We start from the raw sequence: 26,999 nt of genomic DNA, 5'->3' as shown, positions 1-26,999 counted from the left end.
TACTGTACCATTACAGTCCTGTACCAGGCCTGTCTGGGCTATGGCTATTTTCAAAACATAATTCCTTGAATTAATCACTGGTATCCAATGAATTTGCAAAAGCTATGTTTAAAAAAAACTGGTTTCATCCATAGCTACGTAGGTCACTGCTTGTTTAGTTCACTATACACGATAACGACCTTGTTATGACAGTTCAAGAGGCGTGTCCAGGAGTCCACACAGGTCTTGAGAGAGCTGGAAATTTCCCTGAGGACCAATCATATTGGGTGAGACCTGCCCCCTTTACCCAACTTTTCCACTTACTCAAATCTATTGGTTGTTTTTATATATTTTTTACCCTAATTTTAACAGGTAATTTGACTGTGAACACATTGTCATCTACAGCAATGACCTGGGGAATAGTTACAGGGGAGAGGAGGTGGGATGAATTAGCTCATTGATAATTATAAAAGCGCTATAAAGGAATCCTATAAAAGAGCATTGGGTGAGAGCACTGAAATACAATACAATGATTTGATATTCATATGCAAACCATAAGATGCTGGATTTAGGCTTGCAGGGCCTAGCTTCAGGGTTAGATGCTATTTGGCAGCTCCAGTCAGATGTAAGTGCTTTTGTAAACTATGCACCACAGTTGCTTGTTGTAAAGTGTGGGAATGAAGTCGTAGTGCTGGTGAGATTATTTCAGCGTTTCGTCGAGTGAGATTGATGTTTTAATGCTGTGGTTACTGTCACTTGGATAAACCAAAATTCCAGATGTGTACTTACTTATTTTTGTGTGATATTTTGTGTTTTTTTTATTTTCACACAGCACAAAAAATGTACAATGACATACACAACAAACACAGTCTACACCACACAATGTAACACAGTACGCTGCAGCCCATGATGAACAAAACAAACCAGTTGTGAACTTGTGAATACTGTTGTTATGCTTGATTGTTGTAAATTGATGTTGTGTTCAAGTATCACAGTACAGTACAGTATGTACTTAATTGTTAATCGTTTTAAGGTGTGCCAATTGGGTCTTATTATCATTTCCCCCTCCTGTTTCCCATCCTATCCTGTTCCCCTTCACTCCAGCTGGGCTCAGGAGTTCCTCAGTGAGGAGAACCGGGGCCTGGACTTCCTGGTTGACTATATGTCCTTCGCCCAATGTGCCGTCACGTGAGTACCAGTCCTTCACGTCTATGTATGGATAAGACAATCTGAGAGGAAAAGGCAAGGTTTTGACCTTGAGTGTCCATCTTGATGTGGTTCTTTATGGCGGCTCTGGGTCTTTCCTTCTTTTTTCGGGGGACACTTTAGTAGTGAAAAATATCAGAGGGCTTTAGATGGAACATTTAACATAACTTGAATATTCCATATTGATAATATTGTTTCACCTATACCATTCATGTCCAAATTTCTTCTACAGATATAGGATCTTAATTTGACCTATATTGTCACAGCAAAATAATCCTGCAGCAATAGAATTTTAATGTTTAGTCCATAATGTTGCTTGATCGGTGGTTAAACTATTGCATGGCCAAATGTTGGCTACATTAAAAGTGCAATACTGCTAATATAACTGTGTGTTAGTGTGAGTTTTCAGTGAATGCATGTAAATCACAAAGTTAATCTGCATTTCCTGCAACAAAAAAGTTATCAAATTAAGATCCTACATCTGTACTTTGGATCCTCAGCTATGACATGGACAGTTTGGACAACGGGACAGCCACACCGGACAAATCTGTGGAAGACTTGACGAGGAGTGCCGGTAACTCTCCAATCCATAGTGCTTCTAGAGCTGCTCGTTCCCTTACTGTGAGGTGAGTGTCACCAGGAACTGGAGAGAATTATGGTGCCGCAATGAGCGCATAAATGTCTGTCTGTTGGATTGGGACTGAGGTTGGACTACACTTGTAGTTCTTGCACCCTAGATTCATGGGCGTTACTTGTAAGGAAAGAACCATGACTCCCAGTCCTCCGGTACCCATACACAGACACACACTGTGACACACACACACACACACAACGTGCACACTGCCCCTAACCCCCATGGGAGTTGATGTGTCTGTAGATTGATCTCTGTGGATGTCTGTGATTGACGTTACTGCATGGTTGAATCAACTCAGCGGGTGTCAGGGTGACACACACAAACACACACACACACACACACGCTTTTATAACAACATTACAGTATCATGGGATACAGAGGCAGGCCAGGCACTGTGATATAAAACAGGTCTGACAGATTCATTGGATCAGATTCAGGGGATATGGTCCACTCTCTGTATATCTATGTTTCTCTGTCCCACCAACCATTTCACGCTACTGTGGACTGTGTTGTAATCATCCTATAGATAGATTACATCTCATTCAAATTATAGGGTGGTGTCCCTGTTGAAATGTTTAATAAAAACACGTGGTCCATGGGCATTGACAACCTGATACACTTTGATGTAAATGACATTATAGCACGGTTCAATGACATTCCTTGCCATGGAACAAATCAAACCTGGGACAATGTTCCTTCTTATGTAATACAAATCCTTTGCACTGTGTTTCGAATTCCCGGAACGAGTGTGATCTGCTTGAAAATGTTCTCAAATTTCTCGGAACGTTTCTGGTTGGCCGTACCCATGTGAGAATTTTGGTACAGCTGGTACTGCTAACCACATACTGTAGCTTAACCTGTAGCATCAAGGAGGACTAGTCTGTCCCAAGCTTTCACACACACACACACACACACACACACACACACACACACACACACACACACACACACACACACACACACACACACAGACACACACACACACACACACACACACACACACAGACACACACACACACACACACACACACACACACACACACACACACACACACACCTCTATCCTCTGTACTCTTTTTCATCTGGAGGAGCCACATTCCTGTCACACCAACTGTTTTGTAGGGTAAACGTTGGAAGCAGCCTTCCTCCCTCTCAGCATTCTCATCTATGTTGTAAATATGGCATAGACGGGAATGTGAGCAATGTCTGCAAAACCCTCAGACATTCCACCTGCCAACAGACATCTGAGAGGGTTCCTTTTGTGGCCCTGCCTGCCTGTCATTGATGCATCCAAGAGGGGTGTGTGAGAACGTGTCTCGTTCATCGCCTCTGTACTCTTCTCTTTCTACCTGTTTTTTCTCTGTTTCTCTCAAAACATTTTGTCCCTCTTTTGCTGGTGTCTATTATATTTGTTTTCCTTTCAATCACTCAGATGTCATTTTACCAAAATATTTCAAAGTGAATATTAACATGACTATTGACATGTGGATGTGGCAATGAAAGCTTCATTGCTTCATTCTTTGATTGCATCATCTTAGACAAAAATGAGTCCCATTCAGCCTTAAAACGCATGACGTTCTGGGCACAGGGCTAATTTGATCTCTTCTGAGTTTTGAAATATATACACATTATAAACGTAGGGTTGGGATTTTATAGTTATTAACCTCGAGGGCTTTGATGGAGGTGTGTCACTACAACCATGATGTTATGTAATAACCTCTTTATGTAATAACCTCTTTATGTAATAACCTCTTTATGTAATAACCTCTTTATGTAATAACCTGGTGTTATTACTAATGCAGCGTTATGCATTAGTAACAACATGTCAGTAACAGCTACGTTTCTCACCGGGCAGATTCAACGCTCTCCACAGCAGGAAAGCGATGAGGAACTCACGCCTCGTCAGTCAGAAAGACGACGTTCACCTCTGCATCATGTGCCTCCGTGCAATCATGAACTACCAGGTACAATTCAACCTGTAACACTTAGCAAGGCAGGCCTGTCCACCTTCATCTCTACTGTTAAAACAGAGTGACTCAAGAGCATTAGCTAGGAGAAGTAACATTTATTTCAGCGTCATGGCTTGGTTGATTTACACACCAATAACTTCATGTCTCCCTCCTACGCTGTAAATTCACTGTCCATCAAAAAAAGCGACAGTTGACAGACTTTGCGTCAGTATGGATCAAGTCCACACTGCAGTGTATGAAATACGACTGAAGATGGCGAGAACTGACAACTGTGTGTACGTGTGTGTTTTAGTCTGGGTTTAACCTGGTGATGACCCACCCGGGTTGTGTGAACGAGATCACCCTCAGCCTCAACAACAGGAACCCCAGGTGAGGACCACTGTTATTAGTGTGTGTGTGTGTGTGTGTGTGTGTGTGTGTGTGTGTGTGTGTGTGTGTGTGTGTGTGTGTGTGTGTGTGTGTGTGTGTGTGTGTGTGTGTGTGTGTGTGTGTGTGTGTTTGTAATGTACACTTGTACCCCTCAGGACCAAAGCTCTGGTGCTGGAGCTGCTGGCTGCTGTTTGTCTAGTGAGGGGCGGTCATGACATCATCCTCTCCGCTTTTGACAACTTCAAAGAGGTAAGAGGGGTATCCATGGAGACAGTCTTTTCACCAACACTTCCTGTCAAGCCCTTCACCCCTCTGAAGTCTCCCATCTTCATATTGCACGTCATACAGCAGAAGTATTCAACTCTGACCCTACGAGGTCAAGAGCCTGCTAGTTTTTGGTTCTACCTGATAATTAATTGCACCCACCTGTCTAAATCAGTCCCTGATTAGAGTGGAACAATGAAAAAATGCAGTGGAACTGGCTTTGAGGTCCAGAGTTGAGTTTGCGGGTCATAGAGGCTCCCAGTTTCCCAAATCTCCCATTGACATCAACACACAATTTACGCAACGCTTACATGACTTACATGCAGAGATCTGAAAAAAGTCAGGATGTGGCCATCAGTCATCTTGATTTCCTTGTGAACACTGCACATGCCAAATCAACCTATTCAACCCCCATCCAAAGATATCACCCAATGACCCCTTTGGCAGCTGTCATGACAGTTGTCCACTATAAGCAGGAGGGGGTGAAGGTGCCGGAGGGGGTGGGGGCACAAAAAGTCTTAACAGTTGTTGGCGACCTGACAGCTAAACCTTTCCTTGGACTTCTCCCCACTGTCTGTCAAGGGAGCAACTGTTGCCAACAGAGAAAGACCCCTGTGGATAGGGCTAGCCAGACATTGTGATGTAGACCTGGGTATTATTAGCAATGGGCACGGACGGAGAAGCTAGGTCTTAGCATTAGATGCCCTACTGCAACCTGTGGTATTTAGGGATAGTTGCCCCTGAGCACTGATCTGTGGTCAGTTTTGTCTTTGAAGTCCTGATTGGTATAATTATCCCAGTCCAGTAGTTATGAGAAACCTCTCCCTAGAGCGGTTAATTACATGGACATTTACCAGAGCAGACAATTTTTTCAGTAGCAAAATGTCTATCAAAATGTCTGACGTTCACTCGTTTTCTCTGACACATGTCTGGCGGCATGAGGAAGTATCAGAACACATGATATATCAGCATTGGTTATTTACAGTCAGTGGCGATTTTAGCATGTAAATCTTGGTTGGACAAATTCAAAAACTGGTTTTTAGATGCATGGCAGCAAAGCCACTACACAACACAACAATACACGAATTGCACTGTAATGGTGACAAACTGTTAGTGCCTACCGGTACATAAAGCTGTCCCAACAGCAGAGCTTTCTTTTCAGCACCATGGAGTGAATCCTTACCCCTGCTACACCTGGCTATCAGCGGAGCCTTGTCAGGCAGCGAAACAGTTCATTCAGCATAATTTACTGCCTTTTTAAAAACCATAGCTGACAGCTGACTCGCTTAAACAAACATGGCTTCTACTGACTCCTTGTGGATTTGTGTAAGTCGATAACAACCGCATTTTCCTTCAGTAATAACCAACGGCAAAATGAGTTTTGACTTTTAAACCATACATAAACATTATTACATTTATGTTCAGTAAATTCATAATGTTTATTCTTATATCATTAACACTAAGCTCTAAGTATTAGCGAGTGCAAGCAAACGAGCTGCGACGAGGTAGGCCTATTCGTTCATCACTTTTAAAATGGACACCGACAGAAATTCAGATAAATGTTACAGTAGTTCAGATAAATTCAGTAAGATGTTGAGGCCTTATCTTTACTCTTCTTTAAGTCACCACACAGAGTGAGAGAGAGAGAGAGAGAGTGAGAGAGTGAGAGATTGAGAGAGTGAGAGAGTGTGAGAGAGAGAGATTAACCTACAATTTGAAGTATTTTATTAGGCCTATGAACAAACAAAACAACCCTCGCAATATCAACTGGAATTACATGGGTCTATTACTGAACTTTTTGTTGAAAACAAATATTTGAATGGGAAGCATGGTTACAGACCCAACAACATTATATAGTATCCCCTCCTCGTGAAGAAAAACACATGAGCTAATTATAATACACAAAGTAAGCAAAACAATGAAATCATTCCAACATTGCCTAAAATGATGAATAAGATACTAATAAGGTAGACCTATATAAGCAATAGGCCTATAACAATTGATCTGTACAAACTATGGCATAAGGGATGGATGAGCGGATAAGAGGCCATCCGCCATTTCGATTAAGACATTAATGAGCGAGCTAAGATGGATGTAGTCAATATAACTATTTGTTCAGCACTTTTGAAAAGGAAAGCGACAGAATTCAGAAAATTAGCCGTTCTTACAGTTTTCTCCCTGTACATCAAGTCAGAACCGTAGGATAAATAAAGGGGGCATATAAGCAGACAAAGAAATGTCTTACAATATTCGATGATGACATTTCTCTAAAACAGGCTATAGGCTCCATGTGCACCAGCAAGTCAGAACAGTAGAGTGAGGGGGAAAGGGACCAAAAAGGGAAAGGGACCAAATTATTAGGGTGAGGCACATGGGCTACGAACAGCTTACTACACAATATAGTATTACTTTCTTAGCTACAGTATACATATCTCCCTGGCATATTACATCATTTATGCAGCGGTATACATTACATTTTTGGACGGGTTGTGTTCACTTGAACAGAAAGGTGGCGCGGCGGTTCTTCTTGTGGGCAAATTTTGTCATAAACATGTCTTATCAAAGTCTGGCATTCTCTGGATTTATGGTGTTTTCAAGACAACTGGGAACTGAAAAAAACAAGGCCGAATCATGACGTCCAACATCTTCAGATTGGAGCTCTAGAAAGAGGAATTTGGAATTCCGAGTTGGATGACTGTTCAGAACGTATTTCCCAGTTGTCTTGACCTCACTGAAGTCTGAGATTTCCCAGTTCCAAGTTTCCAGTTGTTTTGAACGTGGCAGAAGTCATGCTGGATTGACAGCATGGCCAATGTATTCAACCTTTTCTGGCCCATGAATAATGTTTATCCTTTTCAGACAGACCCTGTTTTCAACCCTTAAACCCAGACTTGGACCTCACACACTCTCCACCAAATAGCAGGCAGGGGAAGAAAAATAGTGATTGCTTTGCAACGCTTGCAGTTAGCCACTGATTCCTTTCAAACCACTCATTATTGAATTTGCAATTTCCGACTTGTTGTGTAATGTTTATGTCCAATGGCCGATGAGCACCGATACGTTTTATCTATAATTTCTCTTCATATGACAAGGATTGAAAAGGATTTGCCAGTAGATTGTCGACGTGATTCATGATGATAACTGCTTGTCTAGCTTGCTAGCTAAGATTGTGAAAGTATGATGTTGACATGATCAGTCCAATCAAAGCCATGGTATTTATAACGTGATTTGAAGCCATTTTATCTGTGGTCAATGACCTTGAGCCTTCTTGGATGGGCACTTCCAATGTAAATCTATGGCAGCACCCAGGGGGGCTTGAACTGCCTAGCTCTCCCTGTAGATTCTGCGGTGATGTACTTTCCCCATGAGTGACAGAACACCGAGCCAATCCTGGCGCTACAAGAGAAGATTACCAACGCCCACGCTCTGTATTTTCCGTTGACTGCCCCTCCACCACAGAAAGCACTGAGCTAGGCAGAAACACCTGCATTTTGGAGCTGCCTTACTCATGAAAGAGACAATGTTTGTATGCGGCTTTATTCACTCAATAAATGTGTTTTTACATTGTTTGCAAACTGATATGTGACACGAATGAATGCCAAAATAACATTCAAAACAGGCAACAGCTACTGTAAACAGGCTCTGCTCCACCTGCCCTGAATGATGGGTCTCCACTGCTTACAGTCCGTCTTTTTAAAGCCTTATAATGTGCCACTCAGCAATAGGCATCGCTTAAACAATACTCACCAAGTTGTGAAATATTGATTGACCTTTCAACACTTTCAAATGAGCTTGATAAAAGTCCACAACTGTAGTATCCAGAGCTCTCGCCTTGTCACATCCTAATCGCACACACTGCTTAAGCAATACCTCAGAGTAGTGACCTTGCATCCGCTGCAGTTCTGGCATCAAAAGTGACAGTCGTTTTGGTATAGCACGGACACACTGTGTGGGTGAGAGATAGATGGAGGGAGGGAGGGAGCGAGAGATGATAGATAGCACATGGTGGAGGAGTGTAGAAGTGGAGGCGGAAAGACGGAGTACCAGGCTGGCTCCTGTTGCCCACAGTGGCAAAGCGTGGGCATTGTTTGGGTACAGGCTGGCAGGTTGAAGAGCCGGCTTGTATTATTTAGTGGACATGAGTGGGCTGGGGGGAGGCGCGTTAACCCTTAAAGACATATCATTGCATGTTCGAAACAGCCATTGGATATCACAGGATAGAACAGTCTAACTGATACATTTTACTGCTTATGAGAGTGTTCCGAACCCATCTTTGTATGGCCGAGTGATGCTGACATTATAGCTGTCATTATTGAAGTCAGTTAATTTCCATTTTAGAAGTCATTTGCGACAGCCTAGGGGTAGAGAGGACGGGAGAAAAGCATACAAAGTGAAATATCGGTTGCGTGGGGTACAGGAAGCTGTATTTAAGGATACACTGCCACCCTATGCATATTTGTGGTGTTGCAGTGCAGAATTATGTGCATAGTCGAAAACCTTTTCCCCCTTCAATCCATGTCGTTCATAAGGTATGTGGAGAGAGGAGCCGCTTCGAGAAGCTCATGGAGTATTTCTCCAATGAAGACAGCAACATTGACTTCATGGTGAGTCTGACTCCAAATTGCACAATTCATGTTTATTAGGTCCATCTCCTTCTCTGATGCACAGAAGAAGAAATGCTCAGACTTGATTACAGTAGATGTCAACCTGACGCCATTGATGTAAACCAGGGATTGGCAACGTTGATGGGGGCCACAAAAATGTTTAATCCATCATGAAGGGCCGCAGTGGATCACGGATCTGCTCTGAGTATTTTGCCATTGGGTGGAGAGAAAAATTTGCAGTTTTCCAACAAATGTCTTGCAATTCTACACATTTTGCTATAGGATGGAGGAAAATGTTTGCTCTTTTTAATATGATAACTGATGATCAATGGGCCCCACCCCGGTCAGTAATTTGACCGTGCTTACTATAAGTATGGATAGCTGGCTGCTAGACTAACTTATCAATCTAAAAACATTTAGCTGACATTTCGAAATTCTATTCTATATTCTATTATTATCAACAGTAAGTTGAGACCCTGACTGAGTTCCTAATTTATACATATATTTGTTGTGAAATTGGTCTGCGGGCCGACAAGAGGAGGGGGTGTACCACGCCGTCTCCTACTGTTTATGTCCACCAGGTGGCGTGCATGCAGTTCATCAACATCGTGGTCCACTCAGTTGAGAACATGAACTTCAGGGTCCATCTGCAGTATGAGTTTAGCCACCATGGCCTGGATGACTACCTCCAGGTGAGTGATACTGAATCACAGAGAGAAGTTGCCCCTTACCTCTGATACATCAAATCAAATTGTATTTGTCACATGCGCCGGCTGAGTACAACGGGTGTAGACTTTACCGTGAATTATGGTCAGATGTTTTCAGAAAATATCCAAATATACTCACTGATTTGTGAATAATGTGTCTTCTAAATACCTTATGAGATTGCATTAGTACAACTGTCCTTATCATAACCAAAAACCCAAAGACACATCATTCTGTTGTTTTATGTTTCTGTTGTCATGGGAGACTAGATTTGAAGGTTAACAAATGATGCATGTCTGAGCACGTAATTACATAGAAAAATAGTAATGTATCTATGTTTGTCTATGTATATGTGTGTCTGTGTTCCTCTGTCATGTGCAGAGGTTAAAGTTCACGGAGAGTGACAGGCTGCTGGTGCAGATCCAGGCCTACCTAGACAACGTGTTTGATGTGGGGGCTCTGCTGGAGGATGCGGAGACCAAGAACGCCCTGTTGGAGCACATGGAGGAGCTGCAGGACCACAATGCACAGGTGATCATGCGTCCACTATGTACAAACAAGAATGTGTACAGGAACACACATCCGCTGTGTCAACTTTATTTGGATGTGTTGCACCTGGGTGAACTTGTTCATGCTTTTCTTGTGCACATTGTGTTTGAAGGTTTATAATAAGTAGATTGTATGTACTGTGTTTTTTTAAGTTTCTTTTACGTTTTTACGTGTGTGTGTGTTATAGATAAGCAGCAGATTGCAAGAGAGTGAGAGGGAGGCGTTGGAGACAGTGTCAGAGTTGGAGAAACATCTCATCCAGACCACCAAAGAGGTGGAGCTGCTAAAGGTAGTCCTATCATCTAACTACAGTCCATGACATTCACAAAGAAGACTTGCGTTAGTTCCTGAGCTAATGCCTAGGCTGTAGCTCAGAGGGCTAACACATGGACATGTGCGTCTGTGTAACAGGAGAGTCTGCGTGAGTCCTGTGCCCAGGTGACCATTCTACAACAGAGGGAGATAGAGAGAGAGATAGAACGAGAGAGGGAAAGAGAGAGGCAGAGGGATAGAGATCGTTCAGCCCAGGCCTTGGCGGAGCTGGAGGAGAAAGTTCAGGGGCTTGTGGACCAGCAGCTGATTCGAATGGAGCGCTCGTCCTCGGGACACCTGGACCTCCATGTCGTCCCTTTCATCCTTCCTGTTTCCATCCATGCTGAAACAGGTGGGCTGCAAGCCACACACATGGGCTCAGAAACCATGTCAAAAATATACATTTATTTTGGTTTATGGAATCAAATTCATCACCAAACATGTAACTTTTTTTCATATTTCCCTGCTCCCACAGAACAAATCACGACTGTCGATGGACCTGTGGCCCCTCCCACATCTGTAGTCCCGCCCCCACCCCCTGCTCCTCCATTACCTGGTGCAACAGAGGTCACGGCACAAGCTCCTCCTCCTCCACCTCCTCCTCCTCCCCCTCCATGCCCGACGGCACCACCACCTCTGCCCTCCCCTCTTCCAGGGGGTGGTATAGCCCTCCCACCACCACCTCCAAGCATTGGAATGGCCCCACCATTTGGGGGTATGCATGATGGACAAACTGGTAAGCTAACACGCGATAGGTCAAGATAGTTCTGTCAGTTGTGGTTCTAAAGACGAAATGTTCACTTCATTGATCCCCACCAAAACTAATGTGTCCTTCTTCTGGACAGGTAACAGAAACAAGAAGCCCATTCAGACTAAGTACCGTTTGCCTTCATTCAACTGGCAGGCCCTCAAACCCAACCAGGTGGCTGGGACCATCTTCAATGAGCTGGATGATGAGAACGTTTTGGGGGTGAGACCCCAGTACCCTGCTAGCTATCTGCTTACAATCTGTATTCTTGTCCATCTCAATATGTCCTCATCTGTCTGCGGCTGCTGTTTCTGTTTCTCCTCATTCCAGTCCTCCAATCCCTCTTCCTCTCTGTTTCAGCCGCTCTCTAGTTTCTCTTTCTTCTGTAATCCTGAAATCCTATGTAGTTCTCTCTCTCTCTCGCTATCTGATCTGTCTCCCGCCATATGACAAAATAGCCTGCGGTATCAACGGCCAGTCTTGCTGATGTTTAACTGTAAATCGTTCTTACTGAGTTTGGCCATTACCAAAAGCTCATGAATTAGTTATCCCACCTCTCCCCTCCATGTCCTAGGAGTTGAACATGGACGCCTTTGAGGAACAGTTTAAGACCAAGGCCCAGACAGCCCCGGCTGACGTGGGGACTCTGAGAGCGAAGGTGGCCCAGAAGATCCCCAGCAAAGTGTCCCTACTGGAGTCCAACAGGGCCAAGAACCTGGCCATCACCCTGCGCAAGGGAGGCATGGCCACCTCGGACATCTGCACTGCTATAGAGACGTACGTGTCTGTTATCAAGTTGTTATAAGAATAATACCACATGTCATTTGTGCATAAGATTAGATATAGTCAGACTACATGTGGTTGAATGCACTGACTGTAAGTCGCTCTGGATGAGAGCGTCTGCTGAATGACCAAATGTGATATGTAGTACTTTTTCTATTGTGACTGTGTATAGACAAAGAGAGAAACATATGGTTGTCAATGGTTTTACTAAGCATTTGATAGTAACTGATGAACTTATAACCAATGTGAAATGTGTGAAGACTCATTACACTGATAACTCACTTCGGTTGTCGGTATACAGTAATCTTAGAATATGAACAGTCTCTGTAGTAAGTAGTAGTTGTACATCAGTGGTGGTCAGTGTCGTTAAAGATGAGGGAGGACAGTTTTTTTTTTTCTTCGTGAGCATGGCCTTATTTCTATTGCAGCATATTGGATGACTGTCATTCATATTCCATTCACCCAGTTCAATGTAACAGCGATAGGTTTAGGCTATTACATGATACTCAAATGTTCCCTATAACCAACATGAAGTTGCTACAACCTAGCCTATGAATGAAAGTTTACAACGTAGATGCACTGAGAAAAATTTGAGGAGACAGACAGTAACACATGGACAGACAGTGATACATTCAATACCGTCTTGCACACTCTTGTCTGCATTTAGCTGATATAGGATGTAGTCATTAGTCCAACAGTTGCAAACAAAAGTTTCTATTGGACAAATTCAGATATGTTTATCCCCGTTTTGTTCCATTTAAGAAACATTTTCAACATAAATCGGTGGAATGAATACACCCCTGATCACGCGTAAACAGAATCATAAGCCTCCTAGGTTTTGTATTGAAGTCAATGTACCCAGAGGAGGACGGAAGCTAGCTGTCCTCCGGCTACACCATGGTGCTACCCTACAGAGTGCTGTTGAGGCTACTGTAGACCTTCATTGCTAAACAATGTGTTTCAATCAATTATTTGGTGACGTGAATATATTTAGTTTAGTCTTATCTATTTTTTTACGTTTTACAATTTTTTTTCCTTCTGAAAATCAATGAGGAGGATGGTCCTCTGAAAATCAATGAGGAGGATGGTCCTCTGAGAAGCCTCCACTGTTGTACATAACCCCCCCCCACACACACACACAGGTATAACCAGGAAGCTCTGAGCCTGGACTTCCTGGAGCTGCTGGAGCGTTTCATCCCCTCAGAGTATGAAGTCAAGCTCATCCAGAACTACGAGCGAGACGGGAGGCCCCTGGACGAGCTCCCCAAGGAGGACCACTTTATGGTACGCTTTGGAAAGATCCCACGGCTGGCCCAGCGCATCAGCACACTCACCTTCATGGGCAACTTCCCCGAGAGCATCCAGCTCATCCAGCCGGTCAGTAGAAAACACTAAAAACAATGTTATTTCAATGTTATTTCAAAATGGTTTCAATGTTATTCAATGTTTTTGTCATGCACAGTAGTTGGGTGCGCAAAGCTTCACCATAATATCATAATTCACCATAATAATGTATGTTCCCATCTCTCCAATAGCAACTCAACGCAATCATCGCCGCCTCAATGTCAATCAAGTCCTCTACCAAGCTAAAGAAAATCCTTGAGGTACTGTATACGGAGACAGCTCTTTTGATATACTGCATGGATGGTTTGTGTTCAATTGGTTAGTTTTGTATGGTTACACAGCATTGGTGTGTCACTTTGGTATGCCTCTTCTGTTCCTAAGATCATCCTAGCCTTTGGAAACTACATGAACAGCAGCAAGAGAGGCGCAGCCTATGGGTTCCGCCTGCAGAGTCTCGACTTGGTGAGAAAGACTGCAAGCAGACATACAGTATTTATCAACCAAATCTTAGAGGCTCATTTTGTGTTCCTTTTCCGACGACAAGGCACATTGCTGTTGTACTCCAACCCTAGTCCATAAAATTCACTTGGGTTAGCAGAATGTCGTTTTAGCACAGCATCGAATTTATTATCTACAGTAATTATTCAAATGAGACTCCACCTCAGTGAGAGATCCAGAGATAACCGATTCTGACAGGCCTTTCTGAATCAGCCACAGTGACTGAATGACTAGAACACTAAGGTGGAGCTGGGGAGTATGCCTCTTAACTCAAATTATTGCTGAAGATAATTAATGACAGGCAGAGTTACCCAAATCATCAATTAACTTCTAAATTGATTCCATTGGAGACGAGTAACAACTGCATCATCCGAATGGGCCACAGATTATTTAACATTTTTATGGAGTACTCTACCCCTTGATTTTCATTATCTGATCCCAGATCTGTATGTGCTTTCGCCAACTACCTCTGACTACCACTGTCATAAAGCAAATACAGGTCTGGGATCAGGCTAACCTTTTCACATTGTATCCTTTTCTCCGTTGGTTGCCTCTAAATATATGGCTCTGGTTCAATCTAGCTCTTAGACACTAAGTCCACAGACCGGAAACAGACTCTGCTGCACTTCATAGTGAGCATCATCCAGGAGAAATACCCTGAGCTCCAAGCCTTCCACAGCGAGCTGCATTTCATGAACAAGGCTGCTCTGGTGTCCCTGGATAGTATTCTGCAGGACGTGTGTGCCCTGGAGAGGGGCATGGAGGTGACCCGGAAGGAGTTTGCCGTACAGGAAGACAACCCTGTGTTGCAAGATTTCCTCACCAGCAACAATGACCTGCTGGACTCTGTAGTAGAAGATGGCAAGACTGCCCAGGTCAATTCTCCCCACTAAATATAGTATATTGTAGAATAAAAAAAATGTAAAAATGTACAGCCTACTAAATGGGGCTAACTTAGTAATGGTTTAATGACACTAGAATAAATGAATTTAGGAGAGGGTGATAATATCTGTATAACGTGAGTACTACTGCTACAGAAAACAATGATGTACAGTATAATGAAGGTCTGATCATTTTTTCTCCTGTTAGGATGTGTATGAATCAACAGTGAAGTACTTTGGAGAAAACCCTAAAACCACACCTCCCTCCATGTTCTTCCCTATCTTCGTGAGGTTCATCAAGGCCTATAAGGTTAGCCACCACACTGATTAATTACATTTATTGATTGATTAAGTGTATTCATATAGCCGACTTTAAAAAAACGTAAGTACGTTAATGTATCGACATAGACGGTGCTGGGCTCTTTGCTACACATCAAACAGTAACTGTTGTACTAATGTGACAGTGTACCATACATAAAGGTTCTTTTTTTGGTCCTGGCAGCAAGCAGAGCAGGAGAATGAGCAGAGGAAAAAGCAGGATGTGTTGTCCAGAGAAGGGAGGACAGGGCCACCGTCGACATCAGCTAAGCCTGAAATACCACAGAAGGTAGTCGGTGACACATTAGCAACCATGCAATAAGACACAGAGAGTTGACCTACTCTGTTTACCCTCAAAACATGTATCATTTTGATTTTGACCCCCAACTCTTTTTGGCTGCCCTTTGACCCCAGCAGGTACCTATGATGCCCAAGCTGCCCCAGATGGACCTGATAGCGGAGCTGAAGAGGCGGCAGGTGATCCCCCTGGTCCGGGAGGGCAAGGATGGGGCCATCGAGGACATCATCACAGGTGGGCCTTGTGGGGTCAGGGGTCAAGGTCTCCCGTACAGTGTATGTGTGCTGTGTATGTCTAATATAATGAATATACAATTCTGAAATGAAACTAAAGCGGTAGCTGTGATATACTCTTGTAGAAATGTACAGTATTATAATGCTTGTTTTTCTGCACCATTTTTTATGCCATTTTTCACCATCCTCCATTTTCACAAGTACATTATAACTAACTATCATCATGCAATGTCCACTACCATGTCTACTCATACCCTTTCATCTTATCCGTTCACTCCCCTTTTCACTCCTTTTTTCATGTCGTTCCCACTCATTCCCCTGGGCGTATATCTCTCCTCACCCTTGGTTATGTCTCTCCTTCACCCTCTTCTCTCTTTCTTTATCTCTATCTCTCTCTCTGGGGTTTTCAGCTCTAAAGGCTGTGCCCTTCACGGCTCGCTCTGGCAAGCGCTCCTCTCGCCTCTTCTGCGACTCTGGCTTCAGTGATGAGAGCCCCACATAATCCCCTCTGAAGTGTGTAGGTCTGTCTTTCGCTCCCTCTGGAGGTGTCTACGACTCCTGTGCAGCACTTTCTCTGTCTGTGGATATCTCTGTTTCTCTCGGTCTCTTGGTGCAGTTGTCTGTCTGTGTCGGTCTGTCTGTATCGGTCTGTCTGTGTCGGTCTGTCTGTGGTTGTGGGCAGGTGTCAGTACCAAAGCATGCTTAGACCAGTCCTGTTCCAGGTTGTGGTCTCACAGTGTTGTTGCTATCCATCATCTCTCATGCTAGACCTGAGGAACCAGCCGTACAGACGGACAGACGGGTCCCGAGTCGGCACCAAGTGGAAGCCCAGGCAAAAGCTCCAAGTCTCTTCCGATATTTCCCTGTGAAAGCACACACATTCGCGCTCCATTCAAACAATTACTCTCATTTCATTTCATGGATATAGAGTGCACACAAACTTGAAATATCTCCCCTAGACTTAACCCAGCATGGCAGGTGATTGGTTCTAGCTGTGGTTCAGCCCACAACAAACCTCACTGTTGACTGCCTGCTCTCTAAGTACAGCTTCAGGAATATTCGACTGAGGTGCTGTTTCCTAATACTTCTCTGATCCCCAACAAACACCTACAATAAATACACTCTATTTCCCTGTAAATACTTCCTGTTTCTACATACTGCTGAAGGAGTAAGGGCTTGGCCATGGATGGACTACAGTTCAACGACTTGATTTAAATGAGAATCACCCTCATTCTCTACAATCTTCATTAGAGCTTTTGGACACGTTTAAAGCAGATTCAACACTGGGACTGTGTATATAACCATTAGTAAAAGCTAGACAAGACCCTCCATTTGTTTGTCATATTAATAGCTTATTCTATTTGTGGTACTCAGACGGCTGCAACCTGTCAATCCCAATAACTGCTGTATCTGGTGTAAAAGCATAATGACCTGTCCTTCTGTCCTAGCACTAGTAGGATTACAACAGCTCAGAACGGAGCTTAGAGCAAGATTTGTACTATATTGAAATTATTTTTAATATAGAAGTGTATGGATAACCTTTTCTTTGTTTCACTATTTTGGGTTTGAACTAATAAATATTTTATACTGTGATTGTCTGCTACTTTATTAATAACATCAGAAGTCATGAGACATGAAAGTGGTTTGGAGTTCTTCAGACACTGAATGAATTTGAATCGAGTCCTTTCGTGTACAAGAGGATCACTTTTATTCTCACAAAAACACAACAGGAAGGTACAAAAGCAGCGGTCTGTTAAGTACCATAGTTGATTTTCTCACAAAAAGCAGCAACAGTTCTTTCAATACATAGAATTGGCATAGCATTTGCACTGTTAGTTGGTCTTTAACATTCATACTATGTTACTTCACCATTCTTCTTCAGTACTCACAAACAACACTTATCTCACACCGCAAGCATCACTCTCAGAATAACAGTGGTTGCTCTTCAATATTTTAATCTCTTGTTCTTTACATTAACGTTGACAGTAAAATGGGTCTTGACCGACCTTGTTGCACATGATACAAAATCTATTGTCCTGTACCATGTTTGATCTAACATACACAGAGTTATACAGTAGAGTTATTCACAGAAGTAACAGAGCCTTTCGTCATCCCAGCGTGCAAATTCCAGGAACGTACAGTATGTGCATGCTGTTTGGATTACATTCCTCTCAACAAAATAGAAAAGAAATTCACACAAAAATCCATAGGAGTAACATATTTTCTGTCTATGTACATGATTTATAACACCTACAGACGACCTCCAACAACCATACATTCATCATGAAACCATATTGGACATAGTATATTTTTTACTTGTAATTACAATAGAAGAAGAGAGTTGTGGGTAGTCGTCAGTGAGTACTTGTAAAGAGGGATGAGGAAATGTGCTCTCTCTGTATTTCTTTCTTCCCCTCTCCCTCTATCCGTGCCAGTTGGGTGGAATGCTACTGTAAGTAGTTGACAACCCTTCCTCATTTATTTCTATTGGGAGAGTCTGTCGTTTCCCAAACAAGACTCCCAAAAGTTTCCGTTTTTTTTTTTTTTACTGCATGTCTTCTTTGTATTCTGCCATGAATCAAATGAATCTATGACAAGAAATTATAGTAACAATGTGTTCAATGGTCTAAGTAATTAGTCAGGAACCAAAACGATGACAAGAAAAAACTAAACACACATTCATAAACTCATTTACAGAATAAATGTATCTAAAATGTGGTTATGAAGCCTCTTTTCAAGTATAAAAATACAAAAATTCTTGATTATATAAAACATAGACGAAGATTTGATTTTGTACATGATATGATCTCTGCAAACAATAACTATCAGGTAATGTACTATTTTCTCACAATATACTGTATATCTGATATGATTTAGATTATTCTGAGGTTAATTACATGGTCTTCATTTTCATTAGCTCTCATTTCTATATTTAAGATAAATAATACATTATATTAATGTCTATGATTTAACATTGTATCATGTCCAGTAATGTATATGTTTTTTGCCAGTGCTATATATTAGTGCACAGAGTCTTTTCGTGGCAAAACGTTGACACTTTCCTCAAGCAATATGTCAGACAGCAGATAACCCTTCATTGTTTTTTGTGGAAATCTTCATAATGCTGTGGCAATGATGACACGCTGGCTAGTGTATAAAACTGTGCTAATGTTTACTGTGAGATTCCAGGATCAATATGTATTCAATTTACAACATTTGGATGTCAGAAGTGTGATCCTGTGCTGAATCTTGTTGTCACCCATATTAGCTTCAGTGTTTATCCCAGTACTTATACTGACCATGATAGCAAAGGACAAAAGCAGTTCCCCTTGGAACTGGAAAAAGACAAAATTTCACTCAAATGACGTCCATCTCAGCTCCATATTAGCCTAATGCAATAGGGAGGCTGTGAAAAGGCAGTCGGCAGGTTATTCCTTTGTATTCTCCTATTTTTTAAGGGTTCTAACAGTGTTTTAAGATCACATTTGGTTTCCCAGTTCTTTGCACTTATCTGGGGACCCCTTCCAGATACAGACAGACGAGTCAAGAGCTACTGTCTTAGTCATTGATTATCTTTCAGCTTCCATATGCATCTATTTGGCCAAATGGGGTGCTATGCTACAGCCAGTGCTATGGCCCTCTGTATTTCCCCCGATTGGCCACAAGGGATGCTGTGTTCAGCGCATCAGTTGTCAGGCTCGTGTCGAGATCAGAGCATTGTGGCTGTCACTAAGCTGGGCGTAGGCAGAGCTGGAGAAGTGATGCTGTGATCAGTACGGCACTGCTGTCAGGGCTTGAGGACGCGCAATCTGTCTTGATTTAGCTTCCTCACAGTGGTGAGGAGAGGAAGGGGAGTTGGGAGGGGAGAAGAAAGGAAGGGGTGATGTGAGAAGAGGAAAGGAAATAAGGATTGAGAGTTGAGAGGAAGACGTAGAGGAGGACAGGAATATGGACTAGGCAATGGGGGAGCTATAATGGAGAACTATGTAATAGAGTGCATGCTATACCTATAAAATTTTTAGCAGAGGATAATAGGCGTTCCAATATTATATGATCTTTATAAGTGAAGGTTGAACTCTACTTTCACCCTGGTTAACCCTAGGCATACTTTCTTGCTCTGCGATTGGTTGATTACGTTTTTGTTTGTACTTCTGCCCTCGGCTGCTGGCTAGTTTGGATACATATAGGGGGCTAAAATCAAAAGCTACGATTGGCCGTTAGCATCAACCAAACAATGCTCACTCCGAAACAACACACATTTTCAATGAATTCGTCCTGTCTGAAACAGTTACGATGCTTTCTTTGTCCAGACAGTGGGCTGCCTGCCAGACTAAATGGACTGATCTGAATGGCACCTACAGGGGCTTCTCCATAGAGCCATGGAGACCCAAACAAACCCTAGGAGAGGAAAGATGGCGCTGAGCCTGTCTCACTGACTCATCAAGCTTGATTTGATGCCAACGCTAATGAATTACCATTACCTTTAGCGAACAAGAGATTTCCCCCTCCGGTTAGATGTCTATGGGCCCCCACACAGCTGCCACATTCGTTTACACTTCCAACCATTCAACGGGGCAAAAGGATTAGGGGGACAAACAAGACAAACGCCCAAGATTAACAACTCAGACCTCCTATTAAGCCGAGACCATGTACAAAGGGAGGTAGGAGAAGAGAGAAGAGGAGAGGAGAGGGGAGGCGTACCTTTAAGGATGCCAAGAGAGCTGGTTGCGCTGATGTAGATTTAGATCAATGTCAGCCCTGTCTGGCTATGTTTTCCTCATGTGTCCTTGGGAGGCCCACTGCTCACAGTGAGATAGACTGGGTGGGATGAAGAGCAGTGGAAGACTACACCAGCTTTGGTCAACATGGGGGATGGAATTTCATAGATACATTCAGGTGGGGAAAGGGAGGGGCAATTGGTCATTGTGAAAGGAGAGATAGAGACAAAAATTGGTACAGCAATTTTGGCAATCTTTGTAGTCTGAAAAAGGTATGGGAAAGTATCGTTGACTTCAGCTTGTGTCAAATCAATAGGGACATGATCCTCATCTTTGCCTCAAGGGACACCAGGACATCTGTGGCTCTTGGGGCCTGTATCACAAATATCCTGTACAAGGACAGGAAGAGACAGGTGTGCCATCGCTCGCAAGAGATTGTGGGAATCTCCCACGAGAGCCTCCATTCCCCAGATAATGCGCATTAATGCCAAAATCATCCATTCAGAGACACACATAAAGTCCACCTGTTCAAGCTAGATAAAGAGGATAGTCATTGCCTGTTGGCAGTCTTTCTGGACAGCTATTGGAACAGTGAATGTAGCTAGCGCGGTGTAGTGTGCATGTCCACACAATGTCCTCAGGTATCAAATAGTATAATGCCAACTAAGCCTTTTTGATCAGATAACCCCTAGGCATTCATATGTTGTGCACACACAAACTTCACTTCTGTTGATTTTAACATTGCCGATTTTTCAGCTTGTGCATATCTTCCCCTCAGGATAAAATGAAGGGGGAAAAACATGTTTACGTTGTGGTACGGTCTTGGTTAAATCCTATTGGTTCAAAATGACCTCGTTGGTTCATGTCTGAAGCAGTCATGTATTGTTGAAAGAATGAACCTAACATGATGCATTACAGTACACAAAATAGCCTACGCATGTGGTTTTATTTTACCCACACTGTACATACAGGTCACATATAGTAGATGCATGTTTGTCCAATATATTCAGCTGACTCCAACATATATTCATTCATATTATTTGCATATGTTAAACATACAGTTGAACAGGTCTTTTGTTTGTTTGATCACAGACAGTTCACTACATTTCACTGACCTAGTTGCCTATTTGTTTATATATATATATATATTACCGTTCAAAAGTTTGGGGTCACTTAGAAATGTCCTTGTTTTTGAAAGAAAAGCAAAAAATTTTGTCCATTAAAATAACATCAAATTGATCAGAAATACAGTGTAGACATTGATTACGTTGTAAATGACTTTTGTAGCCGGAAATGGCTGTTTTTTATGGAATATCTACATAGGCGTACAGAGGCCCATTATCAGCAACCATCACTCCTGTGTTCCAATGGCACGTTGTGTTAGCTAATCCAAGTTTATCATTTTAAAAGGCTAATTGATCATTAGAAAACCCTTTTGCAATTATGTTAGCACAGCTGAAAACTGTCATTCTTATTAAAGAAGCAATAAAACTGGCCTTCTATAGATTAGTTGAGTATCTGGAGCATCAGCGTTTGTGGGATCGATTACAGGCTCCAAATGGCCAGAAACAAAGAACTTTCTTCTGAAACTCATCAGTCTATTCTTGTTCTGAGAAATGAAGGCTATTCCATGCGAGAAATTGCCAAGAAACTGAAGATCTCGTACAACGCTGTGTACTACTCCCTTCACAGAACAGCGGAAACTCTCTCTAACCAGAATAGAAAGAGGAGTGGGAGGCCTCGGTGCACAACTGAGCAAGAGGACAAGTACATTAGAGTGTCTAGTTTGAGAAACAGACGCCTCACAAGTCCTCAACTGGCAGCTTCATTAAATAGTACCCGCAAAACATCAGTCTCAAAGTCAACAGTGAAGAGGCAACTCTGGGATGCTGGCCTTCTAGGCAGAGCTCCTCTGTCCAGTGTCTGTGTTATTTTGCCCATCTTAATCTTTTCTTTTTATTGGTCAGTCTGAGATATGGCTTTTTCTTTACAACTCAGAGTCCCGGAGTCGCCTCTTCACTGTTGACGTTGAGACTGGTGTTTTGCGGGTACTATTTAATGAAGCTGCCAGTTGAGGACTTGTGAGGCGTCTGTTTCTCAAACTAGACACTTCAGTTTCTTGCCAATTTCTCGCATTGAATAGCCTTAATTTCTCAGAACAAGAATAGACTGATGAGTTTCAGAAATTTTTTTTTTTTTTTTTGGCCATTTGGAGCCTGTAATCGAACCCACAAATGCTGATGATCCAGATACTCAACTAGTCTAAAGAAGGCCAGTTTTATTGCTTCTTTAATAAGAACAACAGTTTTCAGCTGTGCTAACATAATTGCAAAATGGTTTTCTAATGATCAATTAGCCTTTTAAAATGATAAACTTGGATTAGCTAACACAACGTGCCATTGGAACACAGGAGTGATGGTTGCTGATAATGGGCCTCTGTAAACCTATGAAGACATTCCATTTAAAAAATCAGCCGTTTCCAGCTACAAAAGTAATTTACAACATTAACAATGTCTACACTGTATTTCTGATCAATTTGATGTTATTTTAATGGACAAAAAAATGTGCTTTTCTTTCAAAAACAATGACATTTCTAAGTGACCCCAAACTGTTGAACGGTAGTGTGTGTATATATATATATATATATATATATATATATATATATATATATAGAGCGAGAGCGAAAGAGAGAGAGAGAGTACCAGTCAAATATTTGGACACACCCACTAATTCAAGGGTTTTTCTACATTTTTACCATTGTGATTGTGGATTGTGGAAACCAGGTCATCTGATGCAACACCATCACTCTCATTCTTGGTCAAATAGCCCTTACACAGCCTAGAAGTGTGTTTTGAGTCATTGTCCTGTTGAAAAACAAATGAGAGTACCACTAAGCACAAACCAGATGGGATGGCGTATCGTTGCAGAATGCTGTTGTAGCCATGCTGTTTAAGTGTGCCTTGAATTCTAAATAAATCACTGACAGTGTCACCAGCAAAGCACCCCCACGCCATCACACCTCCTCCTCCATGCTTCACGGTGGGAATCACACATGCAGAGATCATCTGTTCACCTACTCTGCGTCTCACAAAGACATGGCGGTTGGAACCAAAAATCTCAAATTTGGACTCATCAGACCAAAGGACAGATTTCCACCAGTCTAATGTCTATTGCTCGTGTTTCTTGCCTCAAGCAAGTCTCTTCTTCTTATTGGTGTCCTTTAGTAGTGGTTTCTTTGCAGCAATTCAACCATGAAGGCCCGATTCACGCAGTCTCCTCTGAACAGTTGATGTTGAGATGTCTGTTACTTGAACTCTATGAAGCATTTATTTGGGCTTCAGTCTAAGGCGCAGTAAACTCTAGTGAACGTATCCTCTGTATCAGAGGTAACTCTGGGTCTTCCTTTCCTGTGGTGGTCCTCATGAGAGCCAGTTTAATCATAACACGTGATGTTTTTTGCGACTGCACTTGAAGAAACTTTCAAAGTTCTTGACATTTTCCGTATTGACTGACCTTCATGTCTTAAAGTAATGATGGACTGTTGTTTCTCTTTGCTTGTTTGAGCTGTTCTTGCCATAATATGGACTTTGTCTTTTACCAAATAGGGCTATCTTCTGTATACCATACCTACCTTGTCACAACACAACTGATTGGTTCAAATGCATTTAGAAAGAAATTCCACAAATAAACTTTTAACAAGGCACACCTGTTAATTTAAATGCATTCCAGGTGACTAACTCATGAAGCTGGTTGAGAGAATGACAAGAGTGTGCGAAGCTTTAATCAAGGCAAAGGGTGGCTACTTTGAAGAATCTCAAATATAAAATATATTTTGATTTGTTTAACAGTTTTTTGGTTACAACATGATTCCATGTGTGTTATTTCATAGTTTTGATGTCTTTACTATTATTCTACAATGTAGTAAAAATAAAAATTAAGAAAAACCCTTGATTGAGTAGGTGTGTCCAAACTTTTGACTGGTACTGTAATATATATATATATATATATATATTTTACTGTATGCTACAAGCCCATATATTGAATTAAATGTCAGGTCAGACATTTAATATAATACATCATCAGCACCATGAGAGGACTCACTCTTGTAATGAGCGTAATCTGTAAAAAATAATAATAATAATAATAAAGTTAACTGTGAGTTTTTAAATGCACAGTGTAATGATACTAATTAACGGCATCCACAGACTCAGAGAGCGTATCTGGTCATGACAAAAGGCAGATCGGGAAGGAAGGCGCACTAGTAGGCATACACAATCTCACACAATTGAGTGTTTTTCAGCAAAAAGCAGAAATAGACATGAATACTCGGGGTGTATTTCTCGAGGCAGTACCATACACTGCCCAGATTGCTCCACTGTGTCAAATAGAGGTTGACATTAGAGTGACCACATGTCCCGGATTGTGCGGGACAGTCCCGCATTTTGGCCATTTGCTCATTCAACATATTTGCTGCTATTCCACTCAATCTCGTTTTAAAAGTTTCCTATCCTAACTGTTTTACATTCCCTGAGACCAACCAGAAATGTTTTCATGGACAAATATTTGCAGATTTTGTGGTCTCTCGTTTCTACATCACAAAATGTTGCACAGGCAATTGAGTAGGTTAGGTACGTTTCAATTGCTCATTCGATGCGAGGACTGCAGGGGTGTAGTGTTACTACCACTTCTCACATTAGTGCCTGTTTAGTTAAGTGATAATGCCAGAGAAGCCGATGTCTGGAGGATATATTGGCACAGATGTTGTAACCCGTGCCAATATAACCTCCAAACACGGGCTTTGTGGGTAATGTCACTTTTATACAACCGGATTACCAACAAATAATGATTCACATATATTCATTAAAAACGTTATTTGGATTAATTTATTCATACTATTTCATCCTTCCACGAGATATAGTGCCGACACAAATCTTGGATTTGTACCCAAGCCAGCTGGATGTTCATTATATCAGTTTGGTTGCCAGTCGACCTAGTCGTTCAGTCTTTTTGTTCTAGATCTATGGACGCGACCCAGTCGTTCGTTCTAAATGTTCTGTTGCCATGATGGCTAGCAATGTTCTTATCCCTTGCTTGCTAGCTAGTCAACTTTGGCTAACACAGTCACGTCAAACAGTGCAGCCAGAATAACCGCAAAGTAGCTGCGTTTGCGTTTGTTTAAGCTTTTTTCCTAGTGAATGTTTTTGGGGGGATACATCCATAACAATGAGCTCTCCGACATTAGCCGCATTGTTTCAATATTTAAATTCGATCTCTAGTTGTCCTATGTTAATGAACGTGTGGGAGATGGGACAAGACAGACAGGCGAGCAGCTTTTCTCAGCCAGTCGAAATCATGAATCAGCATCATTTTTATGGATATTGTAACGTCGCTGGGTTTATAAGCGCGGATACCGACTCTGCCGCTCGAGCACGCTTTTGCGGCACAGTCGGTAGCGCGCTGGACTTCAGACTAGAAGGTCGAGGGTTCCAGACCTGCTCCCTGCTGTTTTATTACAATATATACCAAGACATGTCAATAGAAAAACATGAAATAAAGCTAGTTTGCTGTCATTCCAGCTTCGGTTTTAAATGATTGTGTTAGCTGTGTAATTGGCTATCTCTTCTGAACAGTGGCCCGGCGAGAGAGCAAATGTTCTCTGCCAGGCGAAATTGCACATCATTCGCTCATTGTAATGGATGTTTTTTTTTTATCACGAGAAACCCGTTTAAACAAACGCAAATGCAGCTACTTTGCTGTTATTCTAGCTGCACTGTTTGACATGACTGTGTTTGCCAAAAATGGCTAGTTTGCAAGCAAGGGATAAGAACGTTCCCAGCATCATGGCAACAGAACATTTAGAACGAACGACTGGGTCGTGTCCATAGATTTAGAACAAAAAGACTGAACGACTAGGTCAGGGTCTCTTGCAACCGAACCGATAGAACAAACGACCATCCGGTTTTCGTAGCAACCCTGGATTTGTGTTGGGACTAAATCTCGTGGAAGGATGAAATAGTAGGAATAAATAACGTTTTTAATGAAAATATGTCAATCATTATTTGAATATGTTGGTAACCTGTTATATAAAAGTGATAATGCTCTCGAAGCCGGTGTTTGGAGGACATATCACTTTAATAATGTTTACATACTGCTTTACTCATTTCATATGTATATACTGTATTCTATTCTACTGTATTTTAGTCAATGCCACTCTGACATTGCTCGCCCTAATATCTAAATATTTCTTAATTCCATTATTTTACTTTTAGATTTGTGTGTTGTTGTGAACTGTTAGATACTACTGCACTGTTGGAGCTAGGAACACAAGCATTTCGCTACACCTGCAATAACATCTGCTAAATATGTGTATGTGACCAATAACATTTGATATTGACACGGTTTGCCGGCCCTCGACGAACACCCGTGCCAATATATCCTCCAAACATCAGTTTATGAGATGTTAGGATGGTTGGCTAAATAGCAAAACAAATGTTATAATGCAGCCAAAACTCAACAGTGCACGCCACTAGGCAGAATGTGCTTTGATTGAAACAAAATACAGGAATGCTATATAACACCATCTGCT

General features: G+C 42.0%; 1 protein-coding gene across 4 annotated transcripts in view; it reads left to right on the top strand.

Annotated features, from left to right (window-relative positions):
* Positions 1 to 17,288, top strand: part of LOC115158266 (formin-like protein 1) — a 46,306-nt gene extending 29,018 nt beyond the window's left edge. The window contains exons 4-26 of one of the 4 annotated variants that reach the window (XM_029707037.1): positions 193 to 266; positions 1,084 to 1,167; positions 1,686 to 1,811; positions 3,675 to 3,783; positions 4,082 to 4,158; positions 4,314 to 4,407; positions 8,952 to 9,026; positions 9,608 to 9,718; positions 10,113 to 10,262; positions 10,468 to 10,569; positions 10,692 to 10,944; positions 11,068 to 11,328; positions 11,438 to 11,562; positions 11,915 to 12,117; positions 13,266 to 13,500; positions 13,659 to 13,727; positions 13,849 to 13,929; positions 14,547 to 14,840; positions 15,055 to 15,156; positions 15,349 to 15,453; positions 15,579 to 15,696; positions 16,106 to 16,216; positions 16,464 to 16,552. In XM_029707037.1, the coding sequence (XP_029562897.1) occupies positions 193 to 266; positions 1,084 to 1,167; positions 1,686 to 1,811; positions 3,675 to 3,783; positions 4,082 to 4,158; positions 4,314 to 4,407; positions 8,952 to 9,026; positions 9,608 to 9,718; positions 10,113 to 10,262; positions 10,468 to 10,569; positions 10,692 to 10,944; positions 11,068 to 11,328; positions 11,438 to 11,562; positions 11,915 to 12,117; positions 13,266 to 13,500; positions 13,659 to 13,727; positions 13,849 to 13,929; positions 14,547 to 14,840; positions 15,055 to 15,156; positions 15,349 to 15,453; positions 15,579 to 15,696; positions 16,106 to 16,197 (2,940 nt within the window). In that variant the 3' untranslated portion in view covers positions 16,198 to 16,216; positions 16,464 to 16,552. Of the gene's footprint in view, positions 1 to 192; positions 267 to 1,083; positions 1,168 to 1,685; positions 1,812 to 3,674; positions 3,784 to 4,081; positions 4,159 to 4,313; positions 4,408 to 8,951; positions 9,027 to 9,607; positions 9,719 to 10,112; positions 10,263 to 10,467; positions 10,570 to 10,691; positions 10,945 to 11,067; positions 11,329 to 11,437; positions 11,563 to 11,914; positions 12,118 to 13,265; positions 13,501 to 13,658; positions 13,728 to 13,848; positions 13,930 to 14,546; positions 14,841 to 15,054; positions 15,157 to 15,348; positions 15,454 to 15,578; positions 15,697 to 16,105 lie in introns of all 4 variants that reach the window. The other 3 variants (XM_029707028.1, XM_029707008.1, XM_029707019.1) reach the window with 3 other exon arrangements.
* The last annotated feature ends 9,711 nt before the right edge of the window (positions 17,289 to 26,999 follow it).

Source organism: Salmo trutta, chromosome 2 (genome assembly GCF_901001165.1).
Source record: "Salmo trutta chromosome 2, fSalTru1.1, whole genome shotgun sequence".
Lineage (NCBI taxonomy): Eukaryota > Metazoa > Chordata > Actinopteri > Salmoniformes > Salmonidae > Salmo > Salmo trutta.
Note: the sequence above shows the minus strand (reverse complement) of the source record. Positions and strands in the feature narration are given on the sequence as shown.